Raw genomic sequence first — 25,166 nt, 5'->3', positions numbered from 1 at the left:
GTAAGAAGGAGTTGAGCCAGTCACTGCCTCTCAGCCTAGCCTACTTCACATGGTTGTTGTGGGCTTTGAATTAGGAGTGCAGACAACCGTGCTTCAGCTCCTTGTATGAAAGGTTGAATGTAAATATGATGAATGGTGAGGAAATAACGCATGTGATGAGCTACTGCTGCCTTACCAATCCTTCGGTGATCTTTCTGCATGTGGGTGTTCTGTCTGTGCTCGTGTGGTAAGGTAAAGGGACCCCTGACCATTAGGTCCAGTCGTGACCGACTCTGGGGTTGTGGTGCTCATCTCGCTCTATAGGCCGAGGGAGCCGGCGTACAGCTTCCGGGTCATGTGGCCAGCATGACTAAGCCGCTTCTGGCGAACCAGAGCAGTGCACGAAAGCGCCGTTTACCTTCCCGCTTGAGTGGTACCTATTTATCTACTTGCACTTTGATGTGCTTCCGAACTGCTAGGTTGGCAGGAGCAGGGACCGAGCAATGGGAGCTCATCCAGTCGCGGGGATTCGAACCACCGACCTGATTAGCAAGTCCTAGGCTCTGTGGTTGAACCCACAGCACCACCCACGTCCCTTTGCTCACTGTCTGTGCTTGTGTGGGCGTTGTCCTAAATCTCCACTTTTCTCACAGGATGTTCCGCCAGGGAATGCACGATCTGAAGGTCTGGCCCAACGTGGAGGCAGACGGTTCGGAGCCCACCAAGACCCCTGGGAGGACCAGTAGCACGCTTTCGGAGGATCAAATGAGTCGACTTGCAAAGGTGAGGGGAAGTTCTTGGCTTTTGCTTTTGTGGCGCTAATCCTCAGTGTCCTGCCATGCTGCAGTGCACTCCCTCCGTGTGTGAAAGTACAATTTTAGTGTGATGCACCCTGTATGCCCGATTGGGGGAAGGACAGTACAGACAAAAATAGTCCTTGTTTCTAATGGGATATCTAAGAAAAACAAATTCATGCCCTTAATAAGCAAGATGATAGGATTCTTTTGTCGTTGATTGGTGTCTTAATACTTTCATCTTTCAATTACCAGCAATTGTCTCAAACTTTCCTTGAGAGTCTTCTTTGTCATTCCGGTTAAATACGTACTGTGATTATCATTAAGTCCCATTATAATGTGATACAGTGCTACATCTTTCCTATCATGTTTCAGTTTCTGTATTTATTTTACGCTCCCCTTCTTTCCTTTAAAAACAGTTTCTTTTTCAATTTTAATAAAAGTAGGTGAGGTTAGGGGAGCCTAGCTTCCATGGGAAGTGTTTAATGCCTCCCTCCCTCATTTAATGTTACACGAGAGAGATCTGGGGTTAGCAACCACCCAGACCATATGTTGTTTTGTAGCTCTGGCTGGAGAGTGTGTGTGTTTGTTGGTCAGGAAGCTCTGAGCTGTAGTAACACTAGTCATTCACTTTCCACCCTAGATAAGAAGCTTTGGACTGAAGTAACTCTCATTTTTCACCTTCCATCCCGAATCAGAAGTTATGAGCTCCCTTGTCTCTTACACTCTACCCTGGACAGGAAACTCTGAGCTGTAGTAACTCTCAAGCCACTAGATAAGAAACTTTGAGCTGTAGGAACTCTCCTTATTCCCCTTCCAGTCTGTACAGGAAGTTCTGAGCTGTAGCAATTCCCTTGTCTCTTACGTTTTACCCTGGACAGGAAGCTCTGAGCTGTAGTAACTCTCTAGCCACTCACTTTCTACCCTAGATAAGAAAGTTTGAGCTGTGGGAATTCTCCTTATTCCCCTTCCAGTCTGGAAAGGAAGTTCTGAGCTGTAGTAACACCTTCCACTCTGCACGTTGGGTCTGAGGTCTTAGATCTGGTGCAATGTTTTCCCCTTGCACTCTGGGAGGTGTCGATTCCTGCTTTTGTGACAGTTTGATATCGTTCACTTTTGGCATCAAGTTCAATAGACCTTGTTAAATCTTTCTTTCCCCCTTCTTTTTTCCTTTTTACAAAATATGGATGTCAGATTTCATGGTTTCAAGGCAACTCTCCATGGCTTTGTGCAAATTGAAGTGAATATCTGGAACGGGGCTATAAATATGTCAGTTTGATCTTTTGGAGATTTACCATGGCAATAAACTAACTTGCATTAAAGTTGCACATACCTCTTATAAAGCTAGTTTACCTTGGGATTCTAATACCAAAAAAAAAGCATTATAATCCACACATTTCCAGTCGGTAGGTCACTGCGACATTGCCGAGGTTGAACTCAAGAGGGAAATGTTTGCAGCATCAGCCAGCCAATCCCTGTTACCACTCTGTGCTGGCAGATAGTATTGGAGGAACTGTAAGATCTAGTAAAAGTATTTTAAGCTGGTTAGGGTGTCTAGCAAAAGTCGATTTTTAAAAAGTAAGTGGCTAGTCCCTTTGTCTTCTTGCAGAGGTGGACTTCAAAGCATTTGGGCAATCTCTTGTAGAGGATTGGGGCGAATCAGGGCTCTTACAAACTGATTTGACTTGTGGAGATCCTTCGCTCTCCTTTCCATGCCAGCATAAATCACGCAACACAAATGCAAAGTTGTGTGATTCTTAATCCAGATTTTGGCAAACTACGACTCCCATTATCCTGGCCATCGGTCCTCTGGAGGGCCTCGGATTCCCCATTCCTGTCAGGTGAGGGGTGCCTTTGGAGCACCAAACTGAGTACCACTGCACTTTATGTCTGCCTTGGGTGACATTCTTAGCAGGGTATAAGATTTATAGTTTCAGCAGCTGGTGCATTCCTGCGGAGGAAGGTCCATTCCCTAAAGCAGAGTAGAAGTTTTTTTTGCTTTGAAAGCGAACCATTTTGCAATGAAAGGCCATCTGGGCAGCTAGAGAGAACGATGTTGTCAAAAGGAGACGTATGTGACCTTCGGTGTTGACATTCAGACTTTTTAAAAGAATAAGCAACTGGACCAGAACTGGTGACAAGGACTTTGCTTCCTGGAGGACGTTTTCTCTGTCCCGCCCAGTAGATGACTCCTAGTCACAGAAGCAAGTGAGATTTTGGGATTCTCCTTAAGATGTCACCACAGTCCCATTTTATGAGAATGTGCAGTCTCTGTGCAGCTGTGTCAGTTGGTTTATGAACAGGAGAGGGAGACAGCTGTCTAGTTACTCTTACATGGTACCAAACTCAGACAGGGTTTGTTTCTGAACTGAGCTAGATGGGCAAGTGGTCTGACATAGGCCACAACCACAACGCCATCCATTTATGATCCTCATCATCATCATCTGATGCAATTTTTTAATTACATTTTCTGTTTTATAATTTAAAGTACTCATTTTTACATCCTTAAAATATCAGTGACTTCCCTTCTTCTCTTTCCATGGTTCATTTTGCATATCATAAATCCCTGCATATTTTGCAGAAACTATGCCATTCAGCATTCCATTATTGCATCTATCATAACTTACCGTATTTTTTGCTCTATAAGACTCACTTTTTCCCTCCTAAAAGGTAAGGGGAAATGTGTGTGCGTCTTATGGAGTGAATGCAGGCTGTGCAGCTATCCCAGAAGCCAGAACAGCAAGAGGGATTGCTGTTTTCACTGCGCAGCGATCCCTCTTGCTGTTCTGGCTTCTGAGATTCAGAATATATTTTTTCTTGTTTTCCTCCTCCAAAAACTAGGTGCGTCTTGTGGTCTGGTGCATCTTATAGAGCGAAAAATTTACACTGCTGGATTTATCTTAATGCTGCCAGCATTTTCAGCTGTTCACAGTTATTTCCCATACATTCAATAAACGTTTTCCAATCTTCTCTAAGCATATGTTCTTCTTGTTCTGTATTCTAAGTCTGCAAGCTGCGCATATTCTGTCAACTTAAGTTGGGACCTCTTTGGTTGGGACCTCATCATCATCTATTTTCTATGATTCTATGATTCTATTCAGTGTTAGAAACTCAGATATATAAGCTAGGCACGAAATGGCTCCTTAGACCAAGGTTGCAGTCGCCAAAATGGAATGTTTAGTTGCCACTTAGGGGCAAGACAGACAGCTCTAAAGACTTATTCTTCAAATGATGGACAGACTGTGGTTGATTCTCAGTTAAACATCTGGCTAGTTCAGATGACTTTGAGCAAGGTTAAGAATTCTGAGACCTTTGATAAGAAAAGTCACCCCCTCCCCTATTTTAGTGTATTTTAAAAGGGGGTTTTAGAGTTTTTAGGGTTTTTTTTAGTGTTTTATGTAGTTTTGCAGTAGTTTTTATGTAGTTTTGTGGTAGTTTAGTTTTATGTAGTTTTTCAATTTCATTGTTTCGCATAGGACAATGACAATAAAGATATTGTTATCGTTATTGTTATCATTATCGTTATTGGCCTGTCCCTACCTCTTTTTCTTAATGGTGACATGGACCATTCATAACATAGGGATATTCTTCACAGCTGTGAGCAGGGCAGTGGGTTGGAGTAAGTGAAGACGAGCAAAAACAGTTGACTAGGACATCGTTCACTGCTCCTGCTCAGGCTGCAGAGGAAAAGCATTTTGGTTCCTCAAGGTTCTGCAATATTAAAACACTATGATACCATATTGAACAGATGTGGCTTTCTCCAAAGAATTCTGGGGGCTGTAGTTTGGGTGGTGAGACATGTTTGGACACTCATCTCTGTTCCCCGCACAGATAAACAGTTTCCAGAGCAGTTTAGCAATCAGAGTTCCTGGAGAAGAAATATTGATTGTTAAACCACTCTGGGAATTGCAGCTGTGGGACAGGAATGGGGGTTTTCTAATAACTCTCAGCACCCTTAACAAACTACACTTCCCATAATTCTTTGGGGAAGCCATGACTTTATACCACATTTTTCCATGTATAAGACACCCCCGTGTATAAGACACTTCCTATTTTGGGGGTCTCCAAATTAAGAAAATAGGGGGAGGATATAACCGTGTATAAGACAACCCCCAATTTTAAACATTATTTTTTAATAAAAAAACACCCTAGTCTTATACACGAGAAAATACAGTAATTTTTTTAATGGATGTTTGTGAATGTACAACAGCATCCAATTTTCTCACACTTTCGACTCCCTTCATATCTGGTTGAGCTCTGTTAATTCTGCATTAAGACGGAATTCCCTTTTGCCAATTAGGCTGTGATGCAAAATTTCTGAGAAAGCAGAATATTAGATTCCGGTTAATGGTCTAGAGATGGCTGCCCCTTCACGGCTCACAACTAATGAATGGGTCTCTTCAATGTAGGCCTCTGGCAAGGAACATTTGGAGGAAGTAAGTAGCAACACCAAGAAGCCACGGTTTGCTGGCGCCTGTCTTTGGAGAAAAAAAATGCATGTTGCAACTTCCGGGTGACTAACGTCTTAATCACTGGAAAGCTTTCTCTGTTCTGCATATATTATCCTACAAAGCACTGCTCTGAAGCTGCCTTAGTGCGTATTAACCCTTCTGTGCTTCTAAATGAACTTTATGAATTGCTATTACGGGTCAGACAGGCCTGAATTTAACCACAGGGCATTTCGTTTTCCTTCCGAAATGTATTTATTTGCCAATTTATATACGGTTGAGTCATAAGGAACCTAATGTAAATGATAAGAACAGTGTGAATTGCTGTGGAAAGTGTTGAGGCTGTTTTTCATAAAAACATACGGCTGTGTGCAGGGGAGAGCTTGCATCCTTCAAAAGAACCTGAAATGTATGAAATAATAATAATAATAATAATAATAATAATAATAATAATGGTAATTTATTATTTATACCCCGCCCTCTGGCTGAGTTTCCCCAGCCACTCTGGGCAGCTCCCAATCAAGTGTTAAAAATAATACAGCATTAAACATTAAAAACTTCCCTAAACAGGGCTGCCTTCAAATGTCTTTTAAAAATAAGATAGCTGCTTATTTCCTTGACATCTGGTGGGAGGGCTTTCCGCAGCGCGGGCACCACTACTGAGAAGTCCCTTTGTCTGGTTCCCTGTAACCTCACTTCTTGCAATGAGGGAACCGCCAGAAGGCCCTCGGCACTGGCTCTTGATGGGGGTGGAGACGCACCTTCAGGTATACAGGACCAAGGCCGTTTAGGGCTTTAAAGGTCAGCACCAACACTTTGAATTGTGCTTGGAAACGTACTGGGAGCCAATACAGATCTCTCAGGACCGGTGTTATATGGTCTTAGCCGCCACTCCCAGTTACCAGTCTAGCTGCCTCATTCTGGATTAATTGCAGTTTCCAGGTTACCTTCAAAGGTAGCCCCACGTAGAGCGCATTGCAGTAGTCCAAGCGGGAGATAACCAGAGCATGCACCACTCTGGAGAGACAGTCTGCGGGCAGGTAGGGTCTTAGGTGGGCAGGTGGGTGGAGCTGGTAGACAGCCGCCCTGGACACAGCATTAACCTGCGCCTCCATGGACAGCTGTGAGTCCAAAATGATTCCCAGGCTGTGCACCTAGTCCTTCAGGGGCCCAGTTACCTCATTCAGGACCAGGGAGTCCCCCACACCCGTCCAACCCCTGTCTCCCCAAAACAGTACTTTTGTCTTATCAGGATTCAGCCGCCATCCATCCTCCAACCGCCTCCAGGCACTCACACAGGACATTCACCACCTTCACTGGTTTTTATCCACGGGCAAGCAGTTCCATAGATTGGTATTTCCACATGAAAATGCCATGCTCTTCATTGTCACAGAACTGACACGATGTGGTGTTGTTTAAAGCAGTGTGCTGTGGCACCCTGGGGTGCCTTGAATGATGGTCATGGGTGCCACGGGCAATACTGGCCTCTCTCCCTCTTTCCTTCCCTCCCTCCTCTAATGCCTTCTTATGTCTCTGCCTCCCAAAGGCTTGCACAGCTGTTTGTTGCAGCAGCCCTGGCTACAAACTCCTCAGGCGAATGGTGGCTCTGAGGCTGGCCAGGGGGTGCTTCCCACGCCCCTGTGGGGCAGTTTGAGGAGGCACCTATCTTTGGGGCGGGGGGCAGCTGAGACCAGGGGCGCAGCTGCCCAGAGGACTCCCAAGTAGAGGGGAGAGGAGACTGAGGGAATACTCCACAAGGAAGGGTGTTGGAAAAAGGGTGAGAGACTGCTAGCTCTGCAGGGAAGGGGGGGCATAACTGGGCTCCTGAGCCCCACAGGGGTGCCACAAAAAGAATATAGTTGGTCAAGGGAGCCATGGACCCGAAAAGGTTGAAAACCTCTGGTATAAAGCATAGTGCATTGGACAGTGATTCCAATTTTCTATGTACAGTCATACCTCGAGTTGAATGTCCTTTGGGTTGTGCACGTTCGAGTTGTGCTCCGTGGCAACCCAGAAGTAACGGAGCGTGTTACTTCCGGGTTTCACCGCTCGCGCATGCGCAGACGCTCAAAATGACGTCGTGCGCATGCGTGGAAGCAGCGAAACGCGACCCGTGCAGATGTGCCGTCGCATCTTGTGTTCCGTTCGGGATGCGAATGGGGCTCCGGAACAGATCCCGTTCGCATCCCGAGGTACCACTGTATAGTGGTACCTTGGGTTACAGATACTTCAGGTTACAGAAGTTTCAGGTTACAGACTGCGCTAACCCAGAAATAGTACCTCGGGTTAAGAACTTTGCTTCAGGATGAGAACAGAAATCGTGCGGCAGCAGCGAGAGGCCCCATTAGCTGAAGTGGTGTTTCAGGTTAAGAATAGTTTCAGGTTAAGAACGGACCTCCAGAACGAATTAAATTCTTAACCAGAGGTACCACTGTATATACGAAAAGATTAAGATATATTGTATGGGTAATTGTGGTCAGAAAGGTTTAACACTACAGAGGGATGCCGTTGGTCTGTAATTGCCCTAATTTCTGTAGGGTCTCTTAGATTACTTATGCATCTTCTCCTTTAACTTAGATGGCTAGGGGATGTTAAGTAAAATGCAGCACTCCCAACATCCTAACTACGGTGTCGACGTGAAATAGCGATTGGAGTCATTCAGATCCCGTCCGCCTTTGATGTCCAATACCGCACCTTCCCGAATTCCGTTTAGCTGAGGTCTGATTGGCCTGAATCTAATTTTCACGACATGGGAAATGGGAGCGGTGCCTGAAACCACGGAGAACGGTCAACCCAATGCGTCAACTCAATGCGTGTGGCACAGGTGGCAGCAGTGCAGTTTTGGTCTACGCTTTGGTGGGTCAGTTGTGACCTCCCCACCCCCCCCCCAAAAAAAACATAGGAGAGTTAAACGAAGTTGTCCCCTTGTCATTGTTCACCTGCCATTGGGCTTGTTGCCTTTTTAATAATACGGACTAAAAACTCACACCAGAAGTGGCATGCATGGTTTCTTGACCTGTATGGATTTATGTTTGCTTCGAGCCTCCTATCCCCAAGTGTGTCTTGTTTCGAGCGATATTATGCTAATGTGTTTCGGCTGTGTGTCCGGGACTGCAAAATCCAGTGGTTGTCAAGCATAATACGTGGTCGCTGGGTCCGAGTTCACCAGGGGGTGGGAGTGGGGCATGTGTGTTTCTGTCTCGCACGTTTTGTTGAAATCCTCTGTAGACCGCCTTTGGGTCCGAAGCTACCAAGGGAGGGTCCTCTTGTGAGCCGCAGGCACAGTGGGGGTTTCTTGAGGCTGTTTTGCCCAATTCTCTGAGGCCTTTGGAAGTGTGTATTACTCTTGATTGAGCAAGTGCACTCTCTGGCCTAGCTGATTCTTGCAGATGAGCTGCATTGTGCAAATTGAACCATCTCATTATATGCCGTTTCCCCCTAATTCGGTAAATTTTGAGTATTGTTCTACGTTAACGAAGCTCTTGAAAACGTAAATGATAAATATTAAAGGTCCAGCCACTGTGCTTAGCTATGAGGACGGTTGAGGTGAAGGTTATTTTGCAGCACAGAATTTACTTCCACAAATTATAGATCTGCAAATCTTCATACAGGGTCGATCTCAAGCTTTTGTTTTAGACTTGGTGTCTGGGTTATTGGGTGTTTTTTGTTTTGCAGAAGGAAAACCTTCACTCTTTAATATTTTTTATTACATTTTCTGTTTTACAATTTCAAATAAACATTTTGCAAACTTTAAAATACCCAATGACTTCCGTTCTTCTCTTTCCATGGGTCATTTTACATATCTTACATCCCTGCATAACCGTTCAAATCAATTTCCCACTTTTGCATCCATCAAAAATTATTTACTCGGTTGAATTTATCTTAATGCTGCCAGCGTTTTCAGCTGCATACAGTTATTTTCCATGTATTCAATAAATGTTTTCCAATCTTCTGCAAAAGGAAAATCTTTAGGTAGGTTGCAATCCAAACCCTCTTTGTGGACTGAGCAGATGTATAAGTTAAATAAGCTATAGCTGAGGGCCCCACTCTCTTGGGGGGCCCCCCAAAAAATGTAAGGAGAAAAAAACCCTGGATGTACATTTCCAAAATATAAGATAAAAAATAAGATATATTCTACGTACAGCAACAACGTTTTGTGTTGTGTAGGCTCCTATGATGTAAGTAATGGGCCCTGCCTGCTAGCCTGCTCCCTAAAATATCACTGGTTAGATACTTTTTAGGTCCATAAATTACCATATAGCATATATTAAACTCAAAAAAACAGCAATAATTTGTTGTTGACAAAAGACAGCTGGACATATAAAGGGCCCCTTTACCTTCAGTAGCTTAGGATCCCATCAAACCTAAATCCGGTCCTGCACGCATCTTGCAACCACCAGGTATTGCACCGACACAACACATCATTCACCTTTGAAGCTAACTTAGCTGCCTTTAAAATGTCAATAAGGGCAGTAAGTGTGTCAAAGCCCACTCTTTGTGAGAGTTAAAGGAAGCCTCAGATTCAGAGATTGTAGACACAGTGTGGGTTTACTTCTCTGAATCTTGCAAAAGGATATTGTATCCAGCTGCTGGAGAAGACCCATGGATGTGGCTCAACTGAGATGGTTGCGGCTCACATTCCCTGCCATTTTAATTTATGTCCAGAGACTGGTTCACTGCAAGTAATATTGGGCTTTATCCAACATAGTGCTCAGGTGAATGTTCCATCAGCACAAAGATTTATCCATGCACAACACAATGTTTTCCTCCATTCCCCCCCCCCATGCACCCCCAAAATCTGTGCTGGGAGTTCCTGCAGATCTGGAGAAGGCATGGAGCATGCACAGGGGCAGGAGGGAGAAAAATCCTCTTGCACTCGTGCTAATCTATGCAATGATTTAATTGAAGACTATCCATGTGACTCCTGACATCACCAATGTTGGCTGCGTCCACACATTGGAAATTCCATTTCCTCCAGCTGCTGATTTCAGCGTTGTATTTGAGGTTTCACACCGCACAGGAGCTACTCCTTGGAATACGTTCCACAAGTTTAGCACTCATTTCTGTTTGCAAATTTGCAAGCAGGTTGTTTCCTGGAAGTGCTCAACTTTTCTTTTGCGTTCTGCCATATTTGCAGGAGTTGGCTTGTGAGTTGTGTGAAAGCTCAACTGAGATGCGGAAATCGACAGAGAAATGTCAAGAGTAGTGGAACGAACTGCCATCTCAACGCAGCCTTGGTTCTCTGTAATGAACAATTTGGGAATGCTTCCCAATTTGGGATGCGGGTGGCATTGTGGGTTAAATGACAGAGCCTAGGGCTTGCCGATCAGAAGGTCAGCGGTTTGAATCCCCGCGACTGGGTGAGCTCCCATTCCTCAGTCCCTGCTCCTGCCAACATAGCAGTTCGAAAGCCCGTCAAAGTGCAAATAGATAAATAGGTACCACTCCAGCAGAAATGTAAACGGTGTTTCCATGCGCTGCTCTGGTTCGCCAGAAGCGGCTTAGTCATGCTGGCCACATGACCCAGAAGCTGTACGCCGGCTCCCTCGGCCAATAAAGCGAGATGAGCGTCGCAACCTCAGAGTTGGCCACGACTGGAACTAATGGTCAGGGGTCCCTTTACCTTTACCTTTACCCCCACCTCCAGTCTCGTGGATTCCAGAAAGTGGTCTCCCATCCAAGTTCTAACCAGGCCTGACCCTGCTTAGCTTCTGAGATCCGACGAGATCAGGCGTGTTCAGGGTAGTATGGCCGTAGACTAGTATGGCCGTAGAAAGAGGGTCGAGCATGCAAAGTTGCAATGCTAAGCACACTTTCTGTGCGGTAATTAATTCTTGGGGAAGCATGCTTGGAATTCCACTGAGCACCTCTCCCATCAAAACCCTTGGGACTGAACACTGTTTTTTAAGGTGGATTGTGACCTTTCTGAATAGGTTAACTATCTCCCCCCCACACCCAGTTCCTTTGATTAACATGAATTTTGGGAACACGCTGGCTGTTATAAAGGCAGCTGAACTGTTTTGCCGAGGCTTGAAATACATGTCATGTATATTTAGTTTAAAGCAGTTTTCGGTTGTCTTCAAAACAACCAGTTCCTGCGTTGCAGGGAGTTGGACTGGATGACCTTTGGAAATCCCTTCCAACTCTACGATTCTGTGATCAGAATTCAGAATGACGCCCCTCTCTTTCTCTTTCCACCCATGGCAGCTCACCAAATCTCACCGACAAGGCCACATGGTCAAAGTCGACTGGCTGGACAGACTGACCTTTCGGGAGATCGAGATGATCAATGAGGTAGGTCATAGGGGGCACTGAGTTTCTAATGAGCTTTTGAGCCTTGCTGATGCAAAAACCTCAGTGCACCAGGATGTCTGTAATTCAGGGGGCGCACCCAGTCTCCACCCACACTCCATGCAAATGTTTAGGGTGTTTCTCTTCCTTAATTTATAGCTTGTATCTAATAAAGTTTGACACAACCTTTCGTGTGGCAGTGCCTGGCAAGGTGCTTAGCTCAGCCCAGCTTCTTGCAACCTCGCAACATGGGGGAGTTAGAGCAATAAAATAACGAGATAAAACAATATTAAAACAACAGGACGCAGCGCTAGAGGAAGCCCTAAAAAAAGTTAAAAAGTAAAACGGAAGAGAGGGATAAAAACAAGGGCTGGGGGTTGATTATAGAGCCAAAAACTGCAACTCTGATGATTAGGGTGTTAAATTAAAGACTTGCTCCTCTGGGCTCTGAGTTTTCTCAGTTCAAAGGCTGGAAATGGATCAGTTTCTGTGCACAAATATAAGATGGGGGACACCTGGCTTACCAGCAGTACATGTGAAAAGGACCTAGGGGTCTTGGTGGACCACAAGCTTAACATGAGTCAACTATGTGATGCAGCAGCAAAAAAAGCTAATGCGATTCTAGGCTGCATCAATAGAAGTCTAGTGTCCAGATCAAGGGATGTGATAGTACCACTCTATTCTGTCCAGTTCTGAGTGCCATAATTTAAGAAGGATATTGACAAACTGGAACGTGTGCAGAGGAGGTCAACCAAGATGATGAAGGTTCTGGAAACCGAGCTTGATGAGGAAAGGTTGAAGGAGCTGGGTATGTTTAGCCTGGAAAAGAGGAGACTGAGACCCTAGTCTCTTGTGACAGAGCGTTCCACCAGATCAGAGCCACAGCCGAAAAAGCCCTGGCCCGGGACCTCCAGGATGTTTTTGTTTGAAGACCAGGAGAGGCTGTCCCATAGGTATGAGGGTCCTAGGCTGTATAGGGTTTTAAAGGTTAAAACCACACCTTAGTGCAGTAGTCTCCAGTCTTTTCTGACCAGGGGCCCATCTTTAATCCACACATGAATTTAGAGACCCACCTCTTCCCCTTTCTTACCATATATTTGCATTGTAGTGCTTCTCCTGCAACCCACCTTCGATCCGGCTGTGACCTGATGGTGGGTTCCCAATACCCAACGGATAAGTGCAGTGTTTCTCAGACTTGTCGTCCACCAGCTCCTGGAGACCCGACTCCCATCACCTGTAGCCAGCAGGACCAGTGGTCAGGGATGATGGGCATTGCAGTCCAGCAATAACTGGAGAACAAAGTTCGTAAAACATGGGATTAGTGGGATTAGTGGGTCTACAGAGAAGCAGAGACCCCAAACCTCCATGCTTTATAACATCTACAGCCTGCTATCATGGTGCTTCTCTCCCTTGTAGCAACTTTGGAAGTTTCAGTCGGTTTAGCTGTCCCAGTTTTGGGTTACCACAAACCAAGGTTCTGCATCAGCATGGAGAACTGATCTATAAGTTGCCCGCGCAGGAGATAATTCATTCTTTCCCCCTTCCACAAGCAACGGGTGTTTCTTTCTCAGCGCAGTTTATTCTGGCATTAAATCTCTTTCTCCCCTTTCTCTCTTTGCTTTCAGAGTGAGAAGCGCAGTTCCAACTTTATGTATCTGATGATTGAATTCCGCTGCGCAAAATGCGATGACAAAGAATACGGGATAGTTTATTACGAGAAGGTACGCATCTTTCACGAGCTTTTACGTTTTTGTTTATTTTTGTATCTCAAGCACCAGGCAAACAAATTTGCATGTTTCCCCTCATGGTGGCTGGCGGTGGAATACTTATTCCCTCGCCCCCCCAGGACAGTCTAGCAGACACAGCTGCCAGCTGACACTTATGTGAGCATGCAAATCAAAGCTGTCTTGTGATTGTGTGTTCCAGTCATTCATGTAATGCACTTCAGGTTTATCGAATTTTGATAAGTGCAAGTAATTTTAAGAATCTTCAGATTCACCGGCCCAGCTTTCCTCCTGCCCTCAACCCCCTTCCCTCCCCCACAAAAAAATCCCTTCTAATAAACACCCCCGCCATCACAACTTTAAAACTTGTGTAGATAAGTCTTGCAGGACTCTTTTATTTCAAATGATTAGAGGGTTGGAGAGGATTTTTACAAAAATGCATGGGCTATGTTCAAGGTCCATGTTACATGGTTGTGCTCTTATACATTTTTTAAAGTAATTAATTATTTCATTAATCAATTGATGTACGCTTATTTGGGTCTCTATTCAAGGTTTGACTTTGCTCATTTGCAAACCCAGAGTGGCAGGGCATGGGGCATAACTATAACCACAGGTGCAAAATTGTAAGGCATGTTCATCATCATAATATGAAATTTAAAGAGTGGGGAAAACAACTTAAAGCATTGTAATATAACATTATAATGCCTTTGGAAAAAAACATAGCTTAGAAATGGCATTTGTTTCTGTGTGTGGTTGCACTGATAGTTTTTTTTTCCTAGTAGATATATCAACAAGCAATTAAATCAAGTGCTTGCTGTTTCCCACCCTAACTGAAGATCTGGCCTCTTCCTAACTTCCTCCAGCCCTTAACAAAATCTAGTATCCTAGTATTTTGGTAGGATTGTTGATTGTTGCCCAGTCCGTAACTGCTTTCCAGAATCCTGTTGTTTTCAGCTGGGTAGGAGTGTGTGAAGAAGGGTTGGATACGAAATAAATAAGCAGTAAGCAAGCAGACAAGAAGAAAAATGATTGTATAAACCTTATATTGATCAGGAACTGGACTAAAGGGATGCAGTTTTCATTTATGCTATTTTCACTACTTGTGTAGGCAAAGCTGCATAAGATGCAGACGATGGATGCCCTTAAACTATCTGGGGGTGCAGAATGTATTTGAGACCCTGCTCTTCTTAATATTTCTTCATTCTGGTCCCTTTTACACACTCCAGGATTTGTGTTCCAAAACAGTCCGGTAATTTTATAATACTCACATTGGCTAAAGAGCCATTGCTGTTTTCTTCTTTGAGTAATTTATAGCATGTGATGTAATTTATAGCATGCGATGTTTCCTTTAATCTCATCATCCAAAGGTCTCAGGTATGGTTGGCATTCGTCTCTCTCAGGAGACAACAGAAGTATGCGCTGTGGTCTAAACCACTGAGCCTCTTGGGCTTGCTGATCAGAAGGTTGGCAGTTCGAATCCCCATGACGGGGTGAGCTCCCATTGCTCTGTCCCAGCTCCTGCCAACCTAGAAGTTTGAAAGCACACCAGTGCAAGTAGATAAATAGGTACCGCTGCGGCGGGAAGGTAAACAGCATTCCGGTGCTCTGGATTCCGTCACGGTGTCCAGTTTAGTCCTGCTGGCCACATGACCTGGAAAGCTATCTGTGAACAAATGCCAGCTCCCTCAGCCTGAAAGGGAGATGAGTGCTGCAACCCCATAGTCACCTTTGACTGGACTTAACCATCCAGGGGTCCTTTACCTTTTTTAATTTTATATATGTACTTCTATTGGTCTCATGTAACAATCACAAAAATTCCATACAAAGTTCCAGGCAGGCGGCACAAGATGACAGAGGGTTGTAGTTTACATCTGTTTTTGGTTTATTGTGACTCCTGAACTGCTTTCTGAAGCTGATGGTTTTGTGGTCCTAAAGGTAAAGGTACAGGGACCCCTGACCGTTAGGTCCAGTTGCGGACGACTGGGGTTGCGGCGCTCATCTCGCTTTACTGACCAAGGGAACCAGCGTACAACTTCCAGGTCATGTGGCCAGCATGACTAAGCCGCTTCTGGCAAACCAGAGCAGCGCACGGAAACACCGTTTACCTTCCCACTGGAGTGGTACCTATTTATCTATTTGCACTTTGACGTGCTTTCGAACTGCTAGGTTGGCAGAAGCAGGGACCGAGCAACGGGAGCTCACCCCGTTGCGGGGATTCGAACCGTCGACCTTATGATTGGCAAGCCCCCGGCTCTGTGGTTTAACCCACAGCGCCACTTGCGTCCCCCTGTTTTTGGTTTATTGTGACTCCTGAACTGCTTGCTGAAGCTGATGGTTTTGTGGTCCTAGCAGGGCCCAAATGAACACATGAGTTTGAATCTCCTGTCAAGCAGTGAAGCAAATCGGGCAGGCCTCGGATGACCCAGTCTCTCTCGCTCTCTCAGACTAGCCTATCTTACAGGGCTGATGCAACTGGGAATGGACTGGGATCACCTTCTGTATGGCGCTCCCCTATGGACCTCGTTCGGAGGAAGGCCAGAATGCAGACTGTATGCTCTGCTATAGTCCTGCTCTCTGTGTCATGAAAGTGGAGAGGGAACGTGTGGTTTCTGTTCTGATGGCATTCTCATGAATGTGCAACAAGATGTGCCTGAGCTGGGGATTTGTTCTTCAAAACAGAAGGGAAGGGAGATATCTTGAAATAGCCTTGACTTTGGGTGTGTACTGATGAACCTGCTAGATTATTCGAAAACAAATCCTAGCCATTCCGTATTTCAAAATGTGTTTCCATTCCATTGCTTTGTTGTGTTGTCTCTTTCCCCACAAGGTCAGATTTCCATGTTCCCCCTCACTTCCACCTATGCTGTGGCTTTCTTTAAGGTACTGTGGCTCAAGAGCTGAGTTTCCAAATCTTGTCTCTGGAACACATTAAGTCCCTTTGACAAGCCTTGTTGATCTTTATCAGCTGAGAGATTTAATGTTCCTTTCTCTGAATGGCTTTGTCACCTAGGACGGCGATGAGTCATCGCCCATTTTAACGAGCTCTGAGATCGTCAAGGTTCCGGATCCACAGATGTCTATGGTGAGTCCTTTTCTGCACAACGTAGTCCGTGGAACGGCAAGGGTATGCTGAAATGGGGACTGTGTATTCATGCACCTTAATGTACAAATGAGGATGCCTCAGTTTCCCATAAGTAATCATAATCTTCTTATTTATATGGCACCCATCTGACTGGATTGCTCCAGCCACTCTGGACGGCTCCCAACAAAATATTAAAAACACAGTAGAACATAAACCATTAAAAAACTTCCCTGTACAGGGGGGTGTCTTCAGATAGCTTCTAAAGGTGGCTTTTAAGTCATGCAAACACTCAGATATAATGCAGAAGTTAATAATAGGAGAACGTTGAGGAAGCGGAATGAACTGTTGTGTGTATCCAAGGTTATTTCCCTGCTCTCTCAACTAACTTTTGTTTACTGAAGGAAAACCTAGTGGAGAGGAAACACCACAAGCTTGCTCGGAGTTTAAGAAGCGGACCTTCTGACCACGATCTCAAGCCCAACGCTGCTACCCGAGATCAGCTCAACGTATGTTGCTGTTCTCCCACACCTTTGAACGGATGTTGGGTTTTGTTGACCGGCAGCTCCTGAAATGCAAACTCAAGACATTGTGTGTGCTAACTGTACCCTGATTTTCAGCTTCACCCTCTCAAACTGACCAGATTGAGGCACCGCACACTGATTTATGGCTAGCGCTGACCACAGTTTGCAAACCTAAAGCTTGGTTAAGACTTCCAAACAGTGCAGGCAAGCTGTAGTTTAGAGCACCTTATCTGTTTGCATTTCCCAGCCTCTCAGCACTCCTGCAGGAGGTTAGCCTCCAGAGGGCATAGCAATGGTTTGTTTGTTCTGACTTCAAAGTTAGCCCAAACTATGGTTTGCAATCATTGCATCAAACCACGTTGTTCTTCAGCCACATTTTGCTGGCTGATTGCAAATCCAGCACCAGCTTTTCTCTGCTGTCTCAGTAGCCTGGATATCGGAGATGTTGGAGCTGTGACTTCAGTTTATTTGGATGTAGAATACAATTGATCTGAAGTATCAGCTTCAAGAGGCCACCTGGGATAAGCCCCTGATGATAGGACTAAGGAGCAGCCTGAAAGCAGTTGTGGGTTGGCAAGAATGCTCAAGATAGTCTTCCGCCTCTTGTCCAGATCAAGTGTTTGTAAGAAGTGGGGCTAATTGGTGCAAAGAGAACCGATAGCAGAAGCAAGTAGCTGCCAATGCAGATTTTGTTCGGCTGAAGAACAGAAGGTTCCAGGTTCTTATACCGTGTTACCTTCGTTAATCTGTTCCGAAGTCCGTTCCAAAACCAAAGCGTTCCAAAACCAAGGCGTGCTTTCCCATAGAAAGTAATGCAAAATGGATTAATCCATTCCAGACTTTTAAAAACAACCCCTAAAACAACAATTTAGCATGAATTTTACTATCTAACGAGACCATGGATCCAAAAAATGAAAGCAATAAATAGTGTACTGCCATCATACAATCAATCAATTCATAGCTGAACTGGGTTCCACACAGTCACAAAAACAAAACAAAAAGAGCCACAAGAATGCAAAATAAATAGCAAAAACAGACAGACCTCAGCGTAACACTCAAAATGGAAATGTGGCACTCAAATCAGAAGCATGACACTCAAAAGGGAGCATGTTCAGCTTCGGAAAAAAGTTTGCAAACCAGAACACTTCCTCCCAGGTTTGCGGTGTTTGGGTTCCAAGTTGTTTGAGTACCAAGGTGTTTGAGAACCAAGGTACCGCTGTAAACTGAAAGTGCAGTTCTCAACTTTTCTTTTTTTGTCTGGCTTATATGGGCAAGTTAAGAATACATCGTTCCACAATAGTAAAATCTGGTTTCTGATTTTAACCTTTCATTTTTTTTATTGTATGGGTTTTGTACTGCATTGATATTTTATTTAGGAATTTATATAAATAAATACAAATGAGGCAGAAGATGAGGAGGCACTTCTGACCTCCTCCATGTTATTAATAGGTATCATTTTAGAGGTTTGGTGTTTGTGTGCTTAAGATGTGATGCACAACACCCCACCCCTTTGGTCCAAATAAAAGAAACCCACAAGTGCCTCTTTATTTAGATCATCGTGAGCTATCCTCCGACGAAGCAGCTGACTTATGAAGAGCAGGACCTCGTCTGGAAATTCCGATATTATCTCACTCATCAGGAAAAGGTGAGTGCCCAAATTAAATTTATATTCTTATAATTACAGTCATAACTCGTGTTGCGTTGGGTTCATGTGTCTTTTCAGCTTGCAAACGCATGTGCAGAAGCTCTGTATCATGCCGCATGGGAACACAGAAGCGGTACTCTAGTTATGGACTTTTCAGGGTGTGAACGGCACCCCGGAATGGATTGAGTCTAGAGGTACCACTGTGTGTTTTAATGCTGCAGGCATCAAAAAATAGAAACATGTGTCTGGGTGTGAGTGGGTGTTTTTAAAAATCCTTCCTTCCTTCCTCTGGATGTGTGCAGTTTGAAATATTTTTAAATATTCTGTTGTTCTGCGCATTCTGCTATCCTGCAACCATGTGAAAGGCTGAATATCCTACCACGGCCCCTGTAGTCTGTAGGCTTTCCACCTCGGGATTGAAGCTGGGTAGCACTTCCATTATTATTTTTTTATAATAATTTTTATTGGTTTTTTAACAAAAAGACAAACAAAACACAAAACAAAAACATATAAAAACATTTAAAACATGACTTCCCCATACCTCCCTTTCACTGCATCCTTGTTTTACAACTCTTTAGCAACCCTTCAGTCAATTTCTCTAGTAGTTTTCTTTAAATTTCCTTAATGTTAATGTTTACAGCTGTAATTCTCTATTTCTTACCCCTAGACATCTTGTCAGTCCTCAATTTTACAACAATTTTTAAGATATATTTTAAATTTCTTCCAGTCCTCTTCCACTGTCTCTTTCCCCTGGTCACGGATTCTGCCGGTCATCTCTGCCAGTCCCATAAAGTCAATCACATTTGTCTGCCATTCTTCCAGAGTAGGTAGTTCTTGCATCTTCCAATACTTTGCCAACAGGATCCTTGCTGCTGTGGTCGCATACATAAAAAAAGTCCTATCCTTCCTTGGCACCAACTGGCCAACCATGCCCAAGAGAAAAGCCTCCGGTTTCTTTATAAATGTCCACTTAAGGACTTTTTAAATTTCATTATAGATCATTTCCCAAAAGGCTTTGATCTTTGGGCAGGTCCACCAAAGATGATAGAAGGTACCTTCAGACTCATTACATTTCCAACATTTATTATTGGGCAAATGGTAGATTTTTGCAAGCTTGACTGGGGTCATGTACCACCTATAGATCATTTTCAGCTGGGTAGCGCTTCCAGAGACCACCTTCTGCACAGGAACAGGTCAAAGTGCTGTGGACTCACAGCTTAGAGTTGTGAGCACCGGATTCACTCCAACAAGAAGACAGTCGTCGCACAGCAGAGTCTAGCAGAGTCTAGCAGAGCATAAACGACTTGGAGAGCAGCTCTGTAGAATACAGTGGTGCCTTGCAAGACGAAATTAATTCGTTCCGCAAGTCTTTTCGTCTTGCGAGTTTTTCGTCTTGCGAAGCACGGTTTCCCATAGGAATGCATTAAAAATCAATTAATGCGTTCCTATGGAAACCGCCTTCAGACCAGGTCCGGGGACAGTCTGTCCCCCGACCTCTTCTGAAGGCCGGCGGGGGGCGAAAGTCTTTGCTTCCTCCCCGCCTGCCTTCCCGGGAGAGCGGAGAAACGCACCGCTGCCTTCCCGCTCTCCTGGGAAGGCAGGCAGGGGGGATCAAAGACTTTTGCCCCCCGCCGGACCTCTTCTGAAGGCTGGCGGGGGGCAAAAGTCTTTGCTCCCCCCGCCTGCCTTCAAAAGCCCTCTGAGACAGCGGAGAAACGCAGCGCGTCCCGGGAAGGCAGGCGGGGGGGAGCAAAGACTTTTGCCCCCCCACCGGCCTTCAGAAGAGGTCCAGGACCTCTTCTGAAGGCGGGCGGGGGGCAAAAGTCTTTGCTCCCCCCCGCCAGCCTTCAGAAGCCATCCGGGATAGCGGGAAGCGCTTCCCAGCTATCCCGGACTGCTTTTAAAATGCTGGCGGTGGGGAGCAAAGCCTTTCGGCCCCCGCCGGCCTTCCTGGACCTCTTCTGAAGGCCAGAGGGGGGGGGGAAAGGCTTTGCTCCCCACCGCTAGCATTTAAAAGAGGTCCCCAGAGATTTCCCTATGGGCTTTCTTCTTGCGAAGCAAGCCCATAGGGAAATTCGTTTTGCGAAGCGCCTCCAAAACGGAAAACCCTTTCGTCTAGCGGGTTTTTCGTCTTGTGAGGCGTTCGTCTTGCGGGGCACCTCTGTATCTTCTTTATTCTATCTACAACTATGATACACAACTATATACAGAGCTAAATGAGGTCTAAACGAAAGATGCTGAACTACACCGAGTGTCTGCAGCTGCTCTTAGCAGCAACCTTATCTATACACACAATCTCTCTCTAACACTCAGTCTCTCTCCGACACTTTGATGTGAGGCTGGAGCAGAATAAGTAGAGAGCAGAAACCGCCCCTCCTCTCTGAAGAATCAGCAGAGAACATCAGCAGATTCTTGGATATGGGAGGGGTGAAATCTCCTCAAAGCATAGTGAGGAAAAAGAACGGCAGCAAGACAAGAAAAGAAACAAAACGACAACGACTCTTAGACCGTTGCATGAGATTGCAGCTAAGCCAATAAAAAAGCCTTTGATCCTGCTGTGATTTGGATCCTGTTCATGGGCCTTTATGGTTGCCATTGCTGTGTTGCTTCTGTTGTTTTAAAGGCAGGGATGAAGTTGCAAATGGCCATGCCTAGTTCAGTAGGAGGCCCTGTGTGATTGCAGCTTTTGTCTTCCAGGCATTGACAAAGTTCTTGAAGTGCGTCAACTGGTACCTCCCGCAGGAAGCGAAGCAGGCGCTGGAGCTCCTGGGGAAGTGGAAGCCGATGGATGTGGAGGACTCCCTGGAGCTCTTGTCCTCGCACTTCACCAACACCACAGTCCGGCGTTACGCCGTCGCTAGGTTGCAGCAGGCAGACGACGAGGTGTGGGAATGCCCCGCTGTCACTTGTCCTGCGTTCCGGTTAAATTCAACCAGACATGTGTGACTGACTTTTTCCATAGATTGGCATGTAGAATCGAAGTTGAAATTGAAATTGAAATACTTTTTGAAATTGAAATACTTTATTGTCACTTGTACAACTTGTATACAGTGAGATTACACAAGCACCCCCCACTCAGCTCTTAGTCTTAATTCCCCTCGTTTACTGACACACACACACCAAACCTGAAAGTCAGTTGCCCTGTTGATATATTTTCATTCAGCAGCCTAACAGCCCATGGATAGAAGCTGTTCTTTAACCTGTTGGTGTGACTAATCATGCTTCTATATCTTCTGCCTGAGGGCAGGAGATCAAGAAAGTGCTAGCCAGGGTGTGAATCATCTCTGAGAATTTCCCTCACTCTCTGGATTCACGGGACAGCCCATAATATCTTGTGTTGTATTCACCACCCTCTGTAGGCACTTCCTATCAGTTGATGTCAAACTAGCGTACCACACCTGAATCATAGAATTGTAGAGTTGGAGACGACCACATGGATCATTTTGTTTGTTTCTTTGTACCTTGCCCATCTGACTCCAGGCAGCTTACCAACAGTTATAAGGACATAATAAAACACCAGACATTAAAAACTTCCCTATGCAGCGCTGCCTTCAGATGTCTGCTGAAAGTTGTGCAGTTATTTATCTCCTTGACATCTGATGGGCGGGGGTGGAATCCCCTACAAGGCAGGTATCTTTCACCCAACGTGGGGCTCAAACACACAACCCTGAGAGTCAGAGTCTCATGCTCTACCAACTGAGCTATCCCAGTACAGTCGTACCTTGGTTTTCAAACAGCTTAGTTCTCTAACGCTTTGGCTCCCAGACACCGCAAACCCAGAAGTGAGTGTTCTGGTTTGCAGGCTATTTTTGGAAGCCAAATGGCCGACTGGGCTTCCACAGCTTCCGATTGGCTGCAGGAGCTTCCTGTAGCCAATCAGAAGCCATGCTTTGGTTTCTGAACATTTTGGAAGTCAAATGGACTTCCAGAATGGATTCTGTTTGACTTCTAAGGTACGACTATGTGTTTTCTCCCTTCCCCCTCTCCTTCCTTCCCACCCTCTTGCTTCCCTTTTTCATCTCTGGCACTGCATCCATTCCCTTTCATCCACCCCTTTCCTAATTTTCAGTATTTATGGAATTTAATTCCAGGGAAGTCAGGTGAGCTACATTGCTGCCCTCTGTGGAATGAGCTCTAAAGACATACTTCAGAGTGGTGTTCAGACATTAAAATGTGAGCTGTTGGGTTAGGACAGTTGGGCCATGTGTCCAACGATTGGGCCGTGTGCCCAATGCTGGTTTTAAAATGCCCTAACCCTATGTCTGAGTGCAATGGGGTTTGATCGTTTTGATGTTGCACTCCATTGATTGTAGTTGGTGTAGTTGCCTAATGGAAGGGTGGCTTAAAAGGTTCCCTTCATATGATGCAAATTCATATGATGTAATTCACACCAGCTCCCATCAGCATGGATAGCGGTCAGGAATGATGGGAGTTGTAGTCCAACAGCATTTGGGGCCCTGCTGGATCACACCAACGTCCCATCTAGACCAGCATGCTGTTCTCACAGTGGCCAACCGAAGGCGCCATTGGGAAACCCAACTGCACAAGCACTTTTTACCTAAACTCACTGAGAAAGAAGCAAGTAAATAAGCAAGATAGGTTAGCTTCCAAAAATCCTGGGATCCCGGCAGCTTAACAGACCGCTGTTGTCCTCTTCCTTATTCAGGATCTCCTGATGTATCTGCTCCAGCTGGTCCAGGCCTTGAAGTACGAAAACTTCGACGACATCAAGAATGGGTTGGAACCTACGAAGAAAGACAGTCAGGGATCCATGACGGAAAGCATGGCGGCGTCTGGGGCCAATCCTGCAGAAATAGACAGGTAGGCGAGAGACTACTGGAGGTCCATAGGGGAGTAGGGAGTCTTGCCTACTCAACTTTCTAGACTGCATAGTTTTGCATTCTGTCTTCCTGGGGAGAGCAGGTGTGACTGAGAAGGAGCATGTTCAGCCTGAGAAGATTCCCAGGAGCCTGATAGAGGGGGCTGGGGATCCTCATGTGGCCCCTTGGGACCTGAGGTTCTCCCCAAAAAAATAATAAAAAGAAAAATATATACTAGACTGCATGGACTCAAGGGTCTGCCTTGGGTTAAGACAGCCTCCCATGAGAAAGAGGCCTTAAAATTCCATTTATTTCCATTCTCCTGTCAGCTCTCAGATCATCACAAGCCCCTTGCCTCTCATCTCCTCCCCACCTTCTGCAGCAAAATCAAAGGAGCCTGCTGACAGCGAAAACCTTGAGGTGAGTAAAATACTGACAGGAACCCTTAAGTTTTAAGAGAATGGGCTCTGTTGGAGCTGGGGAGGTTCCAGTTTTCAATTCTGAGCTCAACCACGATTTCTCAGAGCAGCCTCTTGTGAGATATGTTGGCCTCAACCCCACCTGAATTATACTGTGACCTACTTTGGAGGAGTCTTGGGTTTCAGAGGGCAATCTCCAACAAAGTAGTTCTACTAGTTGCAAGGATTTCCATTTCTGTGACGGAAGTTCCCTGCCCTCTCCTCTCCCCATGTACCCCAAATCTGCCCCCAAAGGTTGGGGAAAGCCATAGAAGAGATTTAGAGGGCAGGTGCGGAGAGGGAGGGAAAATTCTGTTGACCTATGCAATAAAGAAAACATGCATAAAAAACCAGAATCTTGAGAGCCAGTGTGGTGTAGTGGTTAAGAGCGGTAGTCTCATAATCTGGGGAACCGGGTTCGCGTCTCCGCTCCTCCACATGCAGCTGCTGGGTGACCTTGGGCCAGTCACACTTCTTTGAAGTCTCTCAGCCCCACTCACCTCACAGAGTGTTTGTTGTGGGGGAGGAAGGGAAAGGAGAATGTTAGCCGCTTGGAGACTCCTGAAGAGGAGCGAAAGGCGGGATATCAAATCCAAACTCCTCCTCCTCCTCCTCCTCCTCTTCTTCTTCTTCTTCTTCTTCTTCTTCTTAAATAACGAGGGAAACCTAAGTTGAGCAACCTGCACTCTGAATATTAGACATCGCAAACCTGTCCGAACCAGACAGCAGATATTTAATCCTATCCTTATTGTTGAGCTACCACTGCTAACTTTCTCTCTAAATATTTTTCCTAGGTGTTTCATACAGTTTGCAGTATAGCGTATAAGGCAATAGGTATCCCTTATCCAGGGAGTTTGAGCACAACATTGCTTTCTTTAGTGCCAAACTGTGACCGGTGTTATGTTTGAACCTCACCTGTGTGTTTGTGTGTGTGTGTGACTTTTTCCCCTCCAGCTTTCTCTACCTAGGAGAAAGCAGAGTGGTACATATCCATCACATAAATATCCCAAAGAGCTGTTTGTGTGTTTCAAGAACGTAAAGGTCCTTCTCCGTTTCACAACCTTTAAGCGACGTTTCCCTGTACTTTCAGCAAGACCTTTGCACGTTCTTGATCTCGCGAGCCTGCAAGAATTCCACGCTGGCAAACTACTTGTATTGGTAAGTCCAGAAAAGGGGATTGATGCCTCATGCACCAGAAACAGTTGCTGCTGTAGCTTCCTGGCAAGTGGGACGCAGTGCGTTACCAGCAAGACGATGGAGAGCAAAATCTTGTCCGTTTTCACCCCTGCTTAGTATTCCTCGCCCTTATCCCGCACCCAGCCCAGACATTGACCAAACCTAGACCCCTCGACCTCAGGAAAGCTGAGTGTTTGCATCATGTTTCTTATACCATAGTTTGCCACT

The 25,166-nt window shown here is 45.4% G+C and overlaps 1 protein-coding gene across 2 annotated transcripts in view; it reads left to right on the top strand.

The window, feature by feature from the left end:
• PIK3C3 (phosphatidylinositol 3-kinase catalytic subunit type 3) overlaps positions 1-25,166 on the top strand; it is a 108,698-nt gene that overhangs the window by 5,700 nt on the left and 77,832 nt on the right. Inside the window, exons 4-14 of one of the 2 annotated variants that reach the window (XM_083702661.1) lie at positions 633-762; positions 5,183-5,209; positions 11,429-11,515; positions 13,138-13,233; positions 16,247-16,318; positions 16,720-16,824; positions 18,392-18,484; positions 21,182-21,367; positions 23,151-23,305; positions 23,634-23,724; positions 24,853-24,920. In XM_083702661.1, the coding sequence (XP_083558787.1) occupies positions 633-762; positions 5,183-5,209; positions 11,429-11,515; positions 13,138-13,233; positions 16,247-16,318; positions 16,720-16,824; positions 18,392-18,484; positions 21,182-21,367; positions 23,151-23,305; positions 23,634-23,724; positions 24,853-24,920 (1,110 nt within the window). The remainder of the gene's footprint in view (positions 1-632; positions 763-5,182; positions 5,210-11,428; positions 11,516-13,137; positions 13,234-16,246; positions 16,319-16,719; positions 16,825-18,391; positions 18,485-21,181; positions 21,368-23,150; positions 23,306-23,633; positions 23,725-24,852; positions 24,921-25,166) is intronic. The other variant, XM_083702662.1, reaches the window with a different exon arrangement.

Source organism: Podarcis gaigeae, assembly GCF_964106915.1.
Source record: "Podarcis gaigeae genome assembly, chromosome: 11".
Taxonomy (NCBI): Eukaryota; Metazoa; Chordata; class Lepidosauria; order Squamata; family Lacertidae; genus Podarcis; species Podarcis gaigeae.
This window is presented reverse-complemented; position numbering and strand designations above follow the sequence as displayed.